Below are 16,517 nucleotides of genomic sequence, written 5' to 3' on the forward strand. Positions count from 1 at the left end.
CTTCACATCCACATGCTTCGTCTTTGCATGAAAGACAGGGTTCTTTGCCAATTGGATGGCACTCTGACTGTCACAATGCAACAATGGAATATCCCCTGTATAACCCAATTCAACCACTAACCGAGATAGCCATCATGCCTCCTTGCAAGCCTCTGTGGCTGCAATATACTCGGCCTCTGTAGTAGATAAGGCAGTGCACTTCTGCATCCTGGATATCCATGACACAGCACCTCCTGTGAATGTAAACACATAACCGGTAGTAGACTTCCGGTTATCTGGATGACCGGCATAATCCGAATCCGTGTAACCATGCACTAATGCATCCTGTTTGCCAAAGCATATGCACATATCCTGTGTGCCCTTTAGGTATCTCATGATACCTTTCACTGCTTCCCAATGCTTCTTGCCAGGTTTGGTCATGTATCTAGAAACCACTCCCACTGCAAATGCAATGTCCGGCCTGGTAGCAACCATGGCATACATGAGACTGCCACAAGCTGAAGCATACGGAATCTTGGCCATATCAGCCCTGTCACTATCCGACTGTGGGCTGTCCATAGCACTGAGTTTCACATATGGAGGCAAAGGAGTACTAGTCTTCTTCCCCCCGTCCATATTGAACCTCTGCAAAACTTTGCCAATGTATTCCTTCTGAGACAAATACAACACATGCTGATTTCTGTCCCGAAGTATCCGCATACCCAAAATGTGATTTGCATCACCCAAATCCTTCATATCAAAGGTTTGATGCAGCCTCTTCTTCAAGACATCCATCTCTTTACGAGATTTCCCGGCACTCAACATATCATCAACATACAAGATGAGGATCAATAGACTGCCATCCAAAGCTTTCTTGGTGTATAAGCAGTGATCTATGTCACTTCTCCTGAAATCCTGTGATTTCATGAATGTATCAAATTTATGATACCATTCCCTTGGTGCCTGTTTGAGCCCATAAAGACTCTTTTTCAGCTTGCATACAAGCTTCTCCTTTCCATTCACTGCATAACCCTCTGGCTGTTGCATATATATCTCCTCATGGAGATCACCGTGAAGAAAAGCAGTCTTCACATCCATCTGAATCAAATCCAGATCATCATGAGCAACCAAAGCTAATACAGCTCTAAGTGTGGTCATTTTGACCACTGGAGAGAAGATCTCATCAAAGTCCACACCATATTCCTGCTTGAAGCCCTTAGCCACTAACCTGGCTTTGTATCTTGGCTTTGCATCAGGTGCAACTTTGAGCCTGTAAACCCACTTGCATGGCAAAACCTTCTTGCCTGTAGGCAAATGCACCAACTTCCATGTTCCATTTTTGTGCAAAGAATCCATCTCTGACTTCATGGCACGCTCCCAAAGAGCCTTGTCTGCCCTCTGTAAAGCCTCCTTATAACATGAGGGCTCCCCACAGTCAGTGAGCATCAAGTAGTCAACCCCTGGAACAAACGTCAGGGGCTCTGGAGGGTCTAGTGGACCTCCGTACCCAATGACCATCATTTGCAGGTTGCTGTCCAGCCTGCATATCACCTATTGGTGGCTCCTGTTCCATGCCATAAGGCTGAAAAATCATGCCCGGTATCTCCTCTAACTGTGGGATATCCATAGGGATATCTTCTGCCATCTCTGGCTGTCCATTTGGACCATTTTCAGCACCATTTAAGGGCTGGTTTTGCTGCTGTAATGGCTGATTTACAGCTCTTGGTTGTTGTCCATGATGTCCATCATCATCAAAGATGACTCTGCCAGGCTCCTGTTGCCTTGCAGGCTCCTTATACATGCATGTTTCATCAAAAATGACATCATTGCTGCGTATAATCTTTCTATTCACTGGATCCCAAAGTCTATACCCCATTTCACCTCTATCACCATATCCTAGGAATATGCATTTGTGAGACTTAGGATCAAGTTTGGTGCGCATTTCCCTGCGTATGTGCACGTACGCAACGCAACCAAACACTCTCAAGTGCTTGTAGGACGGAGGCTTCCCTGTCCATACATCCTCTGGCACTTTCCCACCAAGCCTCGTGTTAGGTGACCTGTTTATAAGATGAACGGCTGTCATAACAGCTTCAACCCAAAAACCATGAGGTAACGCAGCATGTGACAACATAGAACGGACCTTCTCCTGAATGGTCCTGTTCATCCTCTCTGCTGTCCCGTTTTGTGGAGGATCATAAGGAGTAGAGAGCTCCCTCTTGATGCCTTTAGCATCACAAAAGTCCTGAAACTGTTTGGACATATACTCTCAACCATTGTCGGAACGCAAAGCCTTCAGTGTTTTGCCAGTTTGATTCTCAACAAGAGCAACAAACTTCTGAAACACTGAGAATGTATCACTCTTCAAACGAAAGAGGATAAACCCACACCTTGCGTGTGGCATCATCTATAAAAGACACAAAATATTTTGCCCCTCCCAAAGAAAGCTGAGGCATCTCACATACATCTGTATGCACAAGCTCTAACTGAGCATCTTTCTGTCCAAGAGCTTTCTTGTGGGGGCACTGGAGTTGCCTGCCATATATACAATGCTCACAAAACTGAAAACTTGAAAACTTTAGAGAAGGCAAGTAACCAAAACGAGACAATTGCTCCATTCCTTTGACACTCATGTGTCCCAACCGGCTATGCCACATAGAGATTTCCGACAGCTCGGTTGCATTTACATTAGCATGGTGACAAACACCTGCATGCATGAAGTAAAGAGTGTCCACCTTAGAGCCTCTGGCAACAACCACTGAGCCCTTACTAATCTTCCACTTTTCACGACCAAATGTGGTAACATAATCAGCATCATCAAGCTGTCCAGTAGAAAGCAGGTTCTTCTTCATCTCAGGCACATGCCTGACATCATGGAGCATAAGCTGTGAGCCATCTGAAAACACAAGCCTCACATCACCTCTGCCAAGAATCTTGCATGCATGGTTGTCACCCAAATAAACTACTCCTTCATTGCCAGCAGTATACCTGACAAACAAGTCTCTGCAACCTGTGACATGAAAGGAGGCACCTGAATCAATGATCCATGAGTGCATACCATGACCATCTCCTGTAAGAAGTGAATGGACATCAAGTGAAGACGTGAATGGGACTTCATCCTCACTGTCACCTGCATGTGACACATTGACTTCTTCAATCTTGACTCCACTTTTGCCCTTTGGCTTTGCATCTTTGGCTTCATCTTTGTCTTTGTCTTTTCCTTTGCCCTTTTCCTTTTGATCATTCTTCCATTTGTAGCATTGCTTTTTGAAGTGTCCCTTCTTGCCACAATAATGGCATTCCAAGTCCTTTTTGGAGCGGGACTTGCTCCTTCCCCGTTCTTGGCTTTTACCCCTTTGCTGGGATCTCCCACGTGCATTCATTGCATTGGACTTTCCAACAGAATTGTTCTTCCTGTTCATCTCCTCTTGAAGGAGAGCACCCTCAACATCTACATATGACAGCATAGCATTCGAATTGCTAGTGGCTGTCCTGAATGTGTCCCAACTCTCTGGCAAAGTGCATAAGAGAAAAGTGGCTTTGAACTCATCGTCCATTGCCAACTTTTGATTGATTACCTGGCTGACAACACCATTAAACTCATTTAGATGGGCTGTCATAGACGCCCCTTCCTTCATTTGAAGACCTATGAGTTTCTTCAACCAATACACTTTGCTTGAGGCACTTTGCTGGGTATACAAGTCCTGCAATCTTTGCCACATTCCCCAAGCTGTCTTCTCTTCACGAATGCTGAAAAGTAAAGAGTCTGACACAGACAACATGATAGTAGATCTTGCCAGCTCATCCATATCTTCCCACTCTTCAGCAGTAAGAGAAGCGGGCATTACACCCCTTTCCTTGATAGGCTTGTGCTGCTTCTTCTGGAGCAACACATTATAGCACTAGGTTTGCCAAATATCATAGTTATGTGAGCCTTCAAGCTTCTTGATGTGAAGCAATGAAGAGCTCTCACCTGTGGTTGCCATAGCAATATGCAACCTGTCAATGCCTGACTCCCTACAAAATGTGCAAACACTGCACCAAAAGCACACAAAGTGCTCACAGTTGTTCTCCCAAAGTTTATCTCCCACTGCGGAAGCACGAATGCAACTTTTCTCCCACTGTATGTGATGAAATCACCAAAATCTGGTTGCTGCAGATTTAGGACAGCACCTTAAATGTGCTCTTTTGCCCTTCCAAGGTACTGTACAACAGTACCAAGTGCTCACCAATGATGTACCAAATCTGTACCGACAAGTACAGCAGCTGAAAATGAACCTTTTCTTCACTCAAATCAATGTACAGCCATGCCAAAACTTGCACAAAGTTGTACCAAATCTGTACCAGCAAGTACAGCAGCAATAAATGCTCTCCTGGCTGTCCAAATGAGTGAAAATCAGACTTTTACAGTCCCGACCACTGCATACAACAGTCCCGAACAGAAATTGGGCAAAAGCCCCTTGACTGCAAGCTGATTTCTGAGGATTCAAGGCATAAAAGTCTTGTCTGCTGCTTTGCCAAGCTCAACAAGCATAAAATCTTGAAAAGCCCCTTGATTTAAGATCAATTTCTGATCATACATGGTACATTAGCGCACATGAAGGCATCCAGAGTCTTCACGATGCTTCCCCCCGGCCACATATACATCCAGTACATAAAAGCCCCTTGATTTACAGGCACATTGAGTGCTTGACAGGCATCAACACATTGCCCAAAGCATCAAATGCGAGTGCCTGCATGCAAATCAACCCAATCGGCACAAAAGCCCTTTGATCTACACATCAATTTCCTGCAATTTTGCCCCAAATGTGAGATTGCTCACATCATACAGCATGTATGAATGCCCAATTGCACAATTACATCAAAAGCCCCAAATTTCGACATCCAATTTCCTGCAAATTGACTCTGATTGTGACCAATGTCACCCAATTTTGCCAATTTTGCTCAAAATTTGAGCAATTTGGCACCTGTATCTGCTCAATTAATGATTGTACCTGCTCAATTGCAAATCCCAAAAGAAATTGAAGCAAATACCTTTGAAAATTTTTGATTGCAGGAAAGAAGGGGGTCGTGTTGATGCTGCTGTAGAATTAGTGCAGAAGACGTCGGGTGTTTAATGTTTGGTGGTGGCATTGTTTGACAGTCTGCAGTGTCGACACAGGTCGAAGTACCATGCAAAACGCCAACAGACGTAAACAGGCAGCGCTGGCCCGTTTGTTTCTTGCGCTGCTGTGGGTGAGCTTCGAATCTGTCGCATTGAACGATGAAGGCCGCCCGTTAGTGTTGGCACCACCACCGCGTGTCACTGGCAGCAAAGTACCCGTTCGCGGGTCTGACGATTGCGTGGGAGTCAAGGACTGGCGACGGGCTTGAGGGCGACTCGCCAAGCGTGGTCAAACTGACAGGCGTGGAGTCTCGCCACGGCAGCGACAACGGCGATCTTGTTGAAGGTTCGCCCCCTTCCTGGTGCGCCACCCAATCGCTCGAGCTCGCCTTCACGGGGAGACGCTTCACGGGGACACGTAACGCCGCCCCCGCCTAGTAGCTTTACGCCTTGTGGCCAGGCATCTAACGCCCAACGCTCACACAGACTGCGCCACATTCGTGTCAATGATAACCAACGACTTGTGCAGCTGCTGTCGCCTGCCTCAGCTGCAGCCTGCGTAGCAACTGCTGCAACTCGTGGCCAACACTGCCAGCGCTGCAGCTCTTCTACAGTCGATTTCCAGCTTTGCATACTTGAGAACAAAATCCTAAAACCAGGGCTCTGATACCAGTTGAATGGGAGAATTAGGGTTTCATGTGAGAGACATACACACAGAGAAAGAAGGGAGAGAGAGAGAGAGAGAGAGAGAGACATATGTGGGGATAAGTCAACTCACCAAGTGAGAGTGTGTGACTCCCCTATCACACATGTATATTTGCACTAGTACACATAGTGCACTTAGTACATTAAAAGTACTAAGTGTACACATAGTGCACTTAGTACATTAAAAGTACTAAGTGTACTATGTACTATAACTTATGGGCTTGTACACACTATAAGGGTGGGCATAATGCCTTTACCCCAACACATTGGAGGCCTTGACAAGATATGCACAGCAGACCCCTTTATGTGCCATCCAATGCACTGCAAGCTCTACATTACCTAGGACCCTCAATTCTAAAATGGCCACTCAGCTAGAACGTTATGAAGAAATTAAGATCAAGCTACAGTTTCGATCCTTTGCCGGAGCCAGCTTCACTATGGCAATTTTGGCCACTTCTTGAGAAAGTGCATCTCCCCCACAGCAAGGTTGGAAGCATCAAAAAAAAGAATGGGAAAACTGTGGATTCCTCCTCCCTCAAAAAGGCAACAGAAAGAAGAGGTTACAGAAGGAGAGGTCATCTAAAAATAGTGGCAACCTGTTCTTGATAAACATGCCTTTAGAACAAGGACTCTTTCTTCAGCCCCTTATGTGCCTACATATGTTAGAAATGCCTTTAAACTCTTGGAGATGGAGCTAGGGCACAAAGGCACTGATAGGGAGCTTCCTGATGATGAGAAATTGATTAGAATAGCTGTTGGGAATTTGTTGGACATACAAGCAACTTTGCATGAGTTGACAAAGAAGAGGGATATTTTTAAGTGGCCTGAAGGAGGATGGGATAACTGTGGATTCCTCCAGGAAAAGGCAACAGAAAGAAGAGGTTACAAAAGGAGAGGTCATCTGAAAAAAGTGGAAAGCTATTATTGATAACATGCCTTAATAAGCTATTATTGATAACATGCCTTAATAACAAGGACTCTTTCTTCGACCCCTTATGTGCCTACATATGTAAGGAATGCCTTTAAACTCTTGGAGATGGAACTACAGCACAATGGCACTGATAGGGAGCTTCCTGATGATGAAAGATTGATTAGAAGAGGTGTTGGGAATATGTTGGACATACAAGCAACTTTGCATGACTCGACAAAGAAGAGGGATATTTTTAAGTGGTCTAAAGGATGCATTTCACAAGCTTAAGGGTGCAATCATTACCGGGCCAGTGCTTGTGATATGGGAGAGATGGTCCCTGACTCTCAACAACAGTTTTCTCACGAAAGACTTTTCATTAACTATCACCAAAGGACTCAATGCTAAGCAGAAGAGAGAAATACCTTCTGGATGCATGCGAAGGAGAAGAAAATAATTTGTCTGGATGATCCAAGAAAATAATTTGTTTGGCAAAAAGGTGAAGAGGAAGCAGTGGTTCAAAGGTTTGCAAATCTTTTATGAAGGACTAGAAAAAGGTTATAGTAGGGTCATGACAATGATCAATACGACCCTACACCCAGTCATGATTGCCAATCATCCAGCTAGTAGGATACCGTTCATAGAGATTAGCCTTGACAATGAAGAATTTTGGATAGTGAATGTGGATGGAGCCCAATCAGCCTGGACAATGAAGAAGAATTTTGGATAGTGAATGTGTATGTAGCCCAATCAACCAAGCTAAGAGGAGAAATGTGGGACTACATTCTCGCTGGCTTCAAAAGAAGAAAGTGGGAGAGACTTAGTTTGCAGAAGAGCTTAGTATATGGGTGGGATTTGGGTGACTGTGTAACTATTTGGCCATCCTAGCTCTATTTCACATAGTGAAATCCATGCCTGGACACCAGACAAGTGGAAGAAGACATGGGGACAAGGTCCATAAGGTTTGATTTAAAAAAAGCACCAGTCTTGGTCAAAAAGCAAGAAAAAGCAAAAAGTCAAACAGGGTTGACCGCGAGCCAAGGGCACCATTGGAAAGAGGAGGCTGAGCCGGACCAAAAAGCTAAAAGGCGCTTTCTCAAAAAGTAGCTCTAAGGCCAAAAAGTAAGGCCTTAAAGCTAGAAAAGCAAAGCACCAAAAGTTGAGTAATATTTTATTAATAAAAGTAAAAAGAGCAAAAGCAAAGGCAAAAAGAGAAAAGCAAAGCACAAAAAGGCAAAGCAAAAGCATGAAGGCTTTTTGGCAAAAAGTAAGGTCTCTTACAAGTATAAAAAGGCTTGGACTTCTCTTTTAGTACCATGAACATCATTGAAGATTGAAGGAGATTGTGGAGTGTGTGTGGGCATCATTATGATCATGGAGAGTTTCTTCTTCGCCATCAACACCTTCTCAAACTTGCTTTTCAGCTGTAAAATTGCTCCAAAAACCCTAAAAACTGCTTTTTGGATGTTTTTATCGCCCAAAAACCATTAAAATAGGTTTTATATCAGTTTTCTTGCGAGAAAGAGCTTTTCCATGGTTTTCTTCATGGACAAGGCTATAGGAGTTGTGGAGATTACTCATGGGATGAGCGAGTGTTTCTTGGACTTGGACATATAACTTGGACATGGAGAACTTGGACATAGAGCTTGGACATGGAACATGAAGCTTGGACACAAACATGGAACTTCGACATATAGGTTGGGCATGAAGCTTGGACATGAACATGGATCTTGGACTTGGATTTGGACTTGGACTTGGACTTGGACTTGGATCTGGACTTGGACTTGGACTTGGACTTGGACTTGGACTTGGATTTGGATTTGGATTTGGATTCATTGGATTTGGATATTTGGATTTGGTACTAGCCTGGTGAGAGATACTTGTGGATCATCCCTGTGGTGTGCTTGACATTAGAGATCTTGTGCGTCGACATCGACATCGACTTGGATATCTTACATCGGCAGTTTGTTTTGTACTCATTGATTGTATTGATCCTGGCCAACGTGCCCGTGGATTGTTCCTGAATAAATTCCTGAAAGGGAGCGGGACCTGTTCCCCACTCAATGTGGTGTACTGTGCAAGTTCCCCATTCCCTTTTCTCTCTCCCCTCTCTCTCTTTATATTTGTATCTCTTGGACACGTGGTTGAGTCTGTAAATGTATGCCCCGCTGGGCTTACAAACTAGCCTTCGTCTCCAAGTCACACTTACTTCAGTCTACAGTACTCTAGGAACTCCTCATGTTTGTATAGGGTGTATTTCGGGAATGCTGTAGTTGGTTTCCACATACGTTCAAATTATGGACAGATTACTCCTCTACTCTATCTGACCAATTTCCCTTAAGCTAGACCTCAAAAGCTCCTAGTTAGAGGAGAGACGGCAAGGCTCATTTACCTAAACGAAAGCTTACTGTCAACATCTCCTTGCTCAAGGATAAGTTTTTGCTGCTAACACTAGGAGCAGAGTTTACACGAGGAGTGCCAAGATTCATCTTTCCTCCTGAGACTGAGGATGCTTCCTAGAAACTCCACACACTCCTATGTCAGTTCTCTGTGCTCAATCACCAAACAATCTTTGAGATACAATCCTGATTTCTTCTGAGTTTCAATGCTTGAACATTTCTCAGGGGCCTTATTCTTCTGGAAGTACAATTTCTTGGAGAGTAATATCCCGCTTGGAATTTTTGATCCTCAAATCTCTTTCTGCCTGGTCTTACACTCTCCAAATCTTTGAATCTCTTAAAGGGATAGCTGCCTACTCTCCCTAAAGTGGTGGAGGAAGATCGCATGAAAGATGTTGAAGAAGATCAATAAAACAAATGGGAAGAGACGAGTCTCCAGGATGGGATGGTCTCACATTGGAATTTTTCCTAGAAATTTGGACACAACTAAAGGCTCGTGTAACCTATTTGGTTAGCAAGGGATTTAAAAACACGAACTAGAGCAAAGTGTTACACTCATAGATCTCCCAAACACAAGACAAACAAGATTAGTTTCCCAATTGGGAGTCGTGTAGGCTAGCTCACCACCCAACCGTAGGTCTACATCGACAAACCACCCCCAAGCACAAGGGCTAAGGCTTAGAGTGCACCATGTCGAAGGCCTAGGTTGTCATGACCCTGTGAAAGTGGAACAGCACAAGTGTGGGCATGGTGGTTGGTGAGCAAGATAAATATTAAATGATTCATATTTGGGGTGCCCGGACAAATGGTATGATGTGTGGACATCTTCAAGTGTGAAGGGGGACCAAGGACATTAAAAATAAGTGGCCCCTAGGCATAAGTGGCCCTTAGGAACTTTAATGAATATTAAAGAAAGGGGCCTAGGATATTATTGGAAGGAGGGGTAACTCCACTTTTCGGAGTTACACGCCTCTCTCATCTCTCTCTCTCTCTCTTGCTTTTGGGAAAGCGTGCAAACTACCTGCGTGGAGGAGAAGAGAAGAAGAGTCGACTGGCTGCATAGAGGTGGTGGTGGCTGCTGATTTTGCTGTGTGGAGAACAGGCCGTACAGAGCCTGGCCGTACAGACCACGTGGCTGGAGGCTGTACAGAGTAGGCGGCTGCAGTCCTTGAGGCGGCTGGTTCAGGCAGCGCTGGCAGGTACGGACAGCAGGCGGCGGCAAGGCGACCAGGTGCAGACCTGTACGAACTGTTGCAGGCGTTTCTTTCATACGGTTGCAGACGCAGACCTGTCCAGCAGGTACACACACGTGCAGCGTGTACTACTGCAGTCCTATCCAGCAAGTACAGGTAGTACAGTACAGTATTGTACAGCTGCAGGCGACGCAACATCTGGTACAGTCGGCGCATCACAGGGATAGCTGCAGGTACAGTACTGAGGCGGCTGCACGAAGGAAGGTTCAGATAGGTACACACACGTGTTGCACATACAGATTCGTACAAACAAGTGCACACGTGTGAGGCAGAGTTGCTGATACAGGCAACTGCAAGTACAGACTGGTAAGCTCTGAACTTGTCAATCTTTCTTTCTTTCCACTGGCTTATGTCTGCTGCAGAGTTGTGTCATCTGGCCCCTTGTGAGAGGAGGGGTATGGCGGTTTGAAGGGTGGAAACAGAGATTGGGCAATGGATGTATATTTGAACTGAGTTGTGAAACCATGTTCATGGAATATGCCAGATGTGTGCTCAAGGCTGCCCTGCTGAATTGTCTTGGTTGATTAGAGGGAAGCAAAGTGTGTTGCTTTTGTGGGACACAGATCTGTGTGTGAATCCTCTGTGCTAAGAGGTCTTGAGGGCTGCCAGATTGGACATGCAAGTTTACTTTTCCTAGACTGGCTTTGTTGTACTCAGTTATACATTTCATTGAATTTGAATAAAGAAATACCGAAAGGGGTGCCAAGCTTTGCGGCCAACAAGTGTCGTTTTCCTTTCAGTTTTGGGGCATTCTAGCTCCAATTAATTTTGTTATTTATTAGACTACAATTGGAAGGGTGACTGCTAGTCTACCGCACTTTGGTTTCTACCAGAGGCCGGTTTCAAGGTTCCGTTGCCGGGACCCATCATCAACTTTCTTAAGGGGACCAGCAGGATTATTGCACCCATTGAATGATCTATGGGAGAGTATTGTTATGGATTGGATTGCCAAGTCAGGGAATGATGGTAAATGGATCTTTTTCACAATACCAAGAAGATCAATCATGTATGTCATTGGTTGGACCTTTCAGATCATTGGAGGATATATAATGCCTTCCATGACAGTTTATGGAAACCATGTATAGGAGGAGCTTGTATTCAAGGGGTGGAAGAACCAAAACAAATTCAGTTTCATTCTGTGAGAAAAAGAGGAAAGACAGTGGTCACAAAGTTGCTCTTGGAATTCAAGAATTATTCGCTATTGGATGCGAAATGGATACCAAAGGAGTACTTCTAGGACTATCTAGATATACTTCGAGCTTATGAGCATTGAGGAAGTGGTTGGTCCAAATGTATTTAAAGTACAGATATGGACGTCTTGCGATCAACACAGATTCAAGAGGGAGGGATTGTACCTCTAGCCTCTCTTCATTGTATTGGACTAGAATTGATCATTATTCTGCTTATAATGGTTACTTGGACATGCTCTAGTTGGGTGGCAACGATGCCGGGTAGCCCAAGGAGCAAGATTTGTATATGGGAGGCAACGATGCCACATGACCCATCGAATGGCAACAATGCCAGAACGAGATTTGTATATGGGAGGCAGCGATGCCAGATGACTCATTTGACGGCAACCATGCCAGATGTCTTGGATTTCGCAATCGGGTGGTCATTGCGACCAAATGGCCCAGATGATTGTACTGGACTTCGCAGTCGGATGGTCATTGCGACCAGATGGCTCAGATGACTGTATTGGATTTCACAGTCAGGCGGTCATTGCGACCAGATGGCCCATATGACTATATTGGATCTCATAGTCGGGCGGTCAATGTGACTAGATGGTCCACATCACTGTGAAAAAACTCTCGAGTGGTCCTAGTGACCGTATGACCTTGAGGATAGTCTGAGCGGTCCTAGTGGCCAGATGGCTCAGCACGGCTTCGATGAAACCAGATAGGACAATCCATGAACAGGAGGATAATTACTTGTGCATTGCATACTGATGTATGTTTGAATTTCTTTGCCTTTGTGTGTTGTTTTTGATGTGTGGACAATGCTTGGTTTTATGGCATGTGATAGTCTCCTAGGCTCCAAACTATCTGGCCAATACTTGGAGTATCCAGTAAACGCGAATGATGCATTCTTGTTTATTGACTAGCTTGTGTCTAGTTTTTGCAGAAGGTGAGTATGCATTTTTTTTATCTAACACATATGACAGGCCATGAAGATGTACCATCAAGAACAAGGACATCAATCAAAGAAAAGGCATTGAGATGTCGCCAGATGAGTAGATGACACCACGGATATGGGGAAAGACCAGATGCACAAGCTCACCAAATGTGGCTAGTACCTTGAAAAAATTGGATGTACTTGATGTACTTTGAAACAATTGGATGTACTTGATGTACCAGGCACATATAGATGTACTTGGAAGATATGAACATGCTTGGAACACTTGCAGTCCGCAATTGAGGACAACTACAATATAAGAGGGAGAGAATGTAACTATTTGGTCCTCCTAGCTCTATTTCACATGATGAAACCCATGTCCGGACACCAGAAAGGTGGAAGGAGACATGGGGACAGGGTCATAATGTTTGATTAAGAAAAAGCACCATTCTTGGTCAAAAAGCAAGAAAAAGTAAAAAGTCAAACAAGATTGACCGTGAGCCATGGGCACCATTGGAAAGAGGAGACTGAGCCGGACCAACAAGCCATAGCTTATGGTATCACGTGAGTGTAAGGGAGAGGGGTTTTTGGAAGGGGGGGATTAAGCTTATAAGTTAGAGGGTGAGGGAGATTTATGGTGCCGGGGAGGAAAGGGAGCAGGGGAGAATGAAAGTAGGTGTTTTGTTTCTTCTTGTAGTTTACAAGATGTGATCTAGTGGTGTAGTTTGAAAACTTGATTAGTTTACTACTCTTTTAAGCTAACCACACACGGAACAATTTTTGGAGAGAGTGTGAGATCCCACTACCCCCTCCTCACACCGGATTTCCGGTTGCTGGCAGCAGCTCCCTCTTGCGCGGGGTAGGGTTTCCCATTCGGGGCCTCGCCCCTCGAATGTTCGGGCATGAGACTAAGCTCGTGGTCATTTCGAAAACCAAAACCGGAAAAATTTTCCATGCCCGGAAAACGGGGACGATTCTACCTTTTTGAATTTCTTAACTTTTTTTCTAACGCGTCAAGAGACTAAACTAACCTTCATCTAAATAAACCAGATAGAAGGAAAACTATTACAGACTTAACTTGAAGAAATCAATGCTTTTTTCCTAATTGAATCAGGCACAACCGTTGATCTATTCATTTGAGAAGTCTTCAGGCTTTTATTTAACTACTCGAGTTCTAAGCGTATTCCTATTAAACAATTTTATTATTAAAACTCTACTGATTCCAGCCTAACCCCATCCAACCCATGGGTTAGCCACCGCCGCCCAACCACTGGAATTGGTAGAACCAGACAAGTACTCACCCACCCATAATTGAATGCCTTTCTTAACTTTAGCTTTAAAGATAAATTTAGGAATTTTGGGAATTATTCGAGTCCCATTTCTTATAGGATTGGTTGGAAACTCGGTATTTTTGTGTAGTTTGAGCTAACATCTATTTGTTGGTGCACTCTTTGTGCCATTAGATTATATCTTGACAGAACTATTTGGCAGGCGCTTTCTCAAAAAGCAGCTCCAGGGCCAAAAAGCAAGGCCCTAAAGTTAGAAAAACAAAGTTTAATAACTTTGACAAGAGTGAGTAATATTTTATTATAAAGTGAAAAGCAAAGGGAAAAAGGCAAAAGCAAAAGCTTGGTTAAGCTTTTAGCAAAAAGCAAAGCCCTCTTCAAGTATAAAAAGGCTTGAACCTCTCTTGTAGCATCATGAAGGAGATCCTGGAGTGTATGTGTGGGATCATTATGATCATGGAGAGCTTCTTTTTTGCAATCAACACCTTCTCCAACTTGCTTTTCAGGTATACGGTCAGTCCTAGACTTGTATGGGCATATGCATGGGCGATACGAATGCATGCACGGATCTGTACGGACTGAAACTTCAAAAATCCTACAAATTGCTTTTGGAGGTTTTTATCGCCCAAAAACCATTAAAACAGGTTTTATATCAGTTTTCTTGCCAAAAAGAGCTTTTCCATGGTTTCCTTCAATGACAAGGCCGTAGGTGTTGTGGAGATTATTCATGGGATGAGTAAGTGATTTTTCGACTTGGATTAGGATCTAGATTTGGACTTGGACTTTGGACTTGGATATGAACTTGAACATGAAACTAGGATATATAGCTTGGACATGAAGCATGGAACTTACACATGGAACTTGGATATATAGCTTGGGCATGAAGTTTGGGTATGAAACATGGAACTTGTGGTCTTGGACTTGGATCTGGACTTGGACTTGGACTTGGACTTGGATTTAGACTTGGACTTGGACTTGGATCTGGACTTGGATGTAGATTTGGACTTGGACTTGGACTTGGACTTGGACTTGGATTCATTGGACTTGGATTCATTGGATTTGGATTTGGATATTAGATTTGGTACTAGCCCGGAGAGAGATACTTGTGGATCATCCCTTCGGTGTGCTCGGCATCAAAGATCCCGTGTCTCGACATCGACATCGACTTCGACTTGAATATCCTACATCGGTATATCTGTTTGTTTTGTATTCATTGATTGTATTGATCCTGGCCAGTGTGCCCGTGGATTGTTCCTGAATAAATTCTTAAAAGGGGGCGGGGCCTGTTCCCCACTCAATGTGGTGTACTGTGCAAGATCCCTATTCCCTTCGGTCTCTCCCCTCTCTCTCTCTATATCTTTATCTCTTGGACACATGGTTTAGTCTGTCACTGCACGCCCCGCTGGGCTTACAGATTTGGGGAACTCTAGGACAAAATGCAAGGCACCATTAGGGTGAAACACCGTCTCATGACATCCTTGAGACCTGCACCCAAGGATTCATGGAACCACACCCAGTACACTGAGGATATAACAAAGATCGCAAACGGAAGGTCCTGCAATGGTACCAGCTATGGAGATATGAATGACAAGCATGTTTAGTGAATCATGAAGGGTTCACCATCTGGACACTCGTTCTCAGCAAATGTGCTCTCCTCTTGATTTACAAGAGATATGGATTACAAGTATGTTTAGCAGATCATGAAGGGTTCACCGTCTGGACACTCGTTCTTCTCAGCAACTGTTGTCATCCCATTGCTCTCCTTTTGATTTTCAGTTGCTCCGAAAGACTTCCATGCAGAATACTACAAGAGATTGCTTAGATTAAAAGGAGGTTACCACTTTGACCGATGCAAGCCATGGTATCCACATTAATTTCAATGAAAGAACACAACTCAGCAGCCAGCAGGTTAGGATCCATAGCCATGCTACGTAGCAGGCATAAACTAAACCTCTAACCTGAGCTGCAAAAGGTGTGGGAGTTGAGCAAACTCTTGTGCCCCTTCCCAGAAAATCCTACACTGAGCATACCAAGCCAGTAGAATTGCAATTAATTACAAAGAGTTGCAACAAAAGTCCAAGATATTTGATAATACTACCTGTTGAATTAGAGTATCATAGATCACAATACGCTTGCTGTTGTAAAACCCATACATATATGCCTGTCACATGCAACATTTTAAAAGTAAGTCTTGCAGACATGCGTGATAAAGACAAACTTTTATGACTTCCTTTTCTAACAAATTCATGAAGCTTGTCATTTTGCAAAAGCCCACTCAAAAACCAGTACATGCTGGAAAATGAAGCTAGAATGAAAAAAACATCTCTATGTTACAAGTCACATAATTTCTTGATGTAACTAAGATTAAGCTTTTACTAGATGAATAATAAGGATCCTGTAAGATGCACGCAAGACAGTGTACAAGATTTGTCTCTTCTTTGCCATGACAGGACTATGAAACACTGCGACATGAACTTGGATGCAAAGGTGCACTATCCCATAAGAGCAAGAATTGTGCACCAAGGTACACATGGGAATATAATTTCCCAAACCAGGTATGACTACAAGAAAGAAGACATTGAGGTCCATAGTTCATGAGGAAGGTGTGCCTCATAGTGACCTCACTTACTGGACAAGTTGCGATTTGCATGAGATTATAAGCCCCCTGCTTAAGCCATGTATTTAAACACCTTGTTTCAGTGGCATAAGAGGATTATGATGTGTGTCCCAAGCCTGATGTGCTTGGTGACAAGACGCGTGGCACCGAGGTAT

General features: G+C 44.0%; 1 protein-coding gene across 1 annotated transcript in view; it reads right to left on the bottom strand.

The window, feature by feature from the left end:
• The window catches only part of ATSTE24 (Peptidase family M48 family protein), an 88,496-nt gene that overhangs the window by 10,388 nt on the left and 61,591 nt on the right, over positions 1 to 16,517 (bottom strand). Inside the window, exon 9 of the mRNA XM_086793594.1 lies at positions 15,844 to 15,906. Within this exon, the coding sequence (XP_086649720.1) occupies positions 15,844 to 15,906 (63 nt within the window). The remainder of the gene's footprint in view (positions 1 to 15,843; positions 15,907 to 16,517) is intronic.

This window comes from Cibotium barometz, chromosome 59 (genome assembly GCF_041138505.1).
Source record: "Cibotium barometz isolate CiBa-2024 chromosome 59, ASM4113850v1, whole genome shotgun sequence".
NCBI classification, from domain to species: Eukaryota; Viridiplantae; Streptophyta; class Polypodiopsida; order Cyatheales; family Cibotiaceae; genus Cibotium; species Cibotium barometz.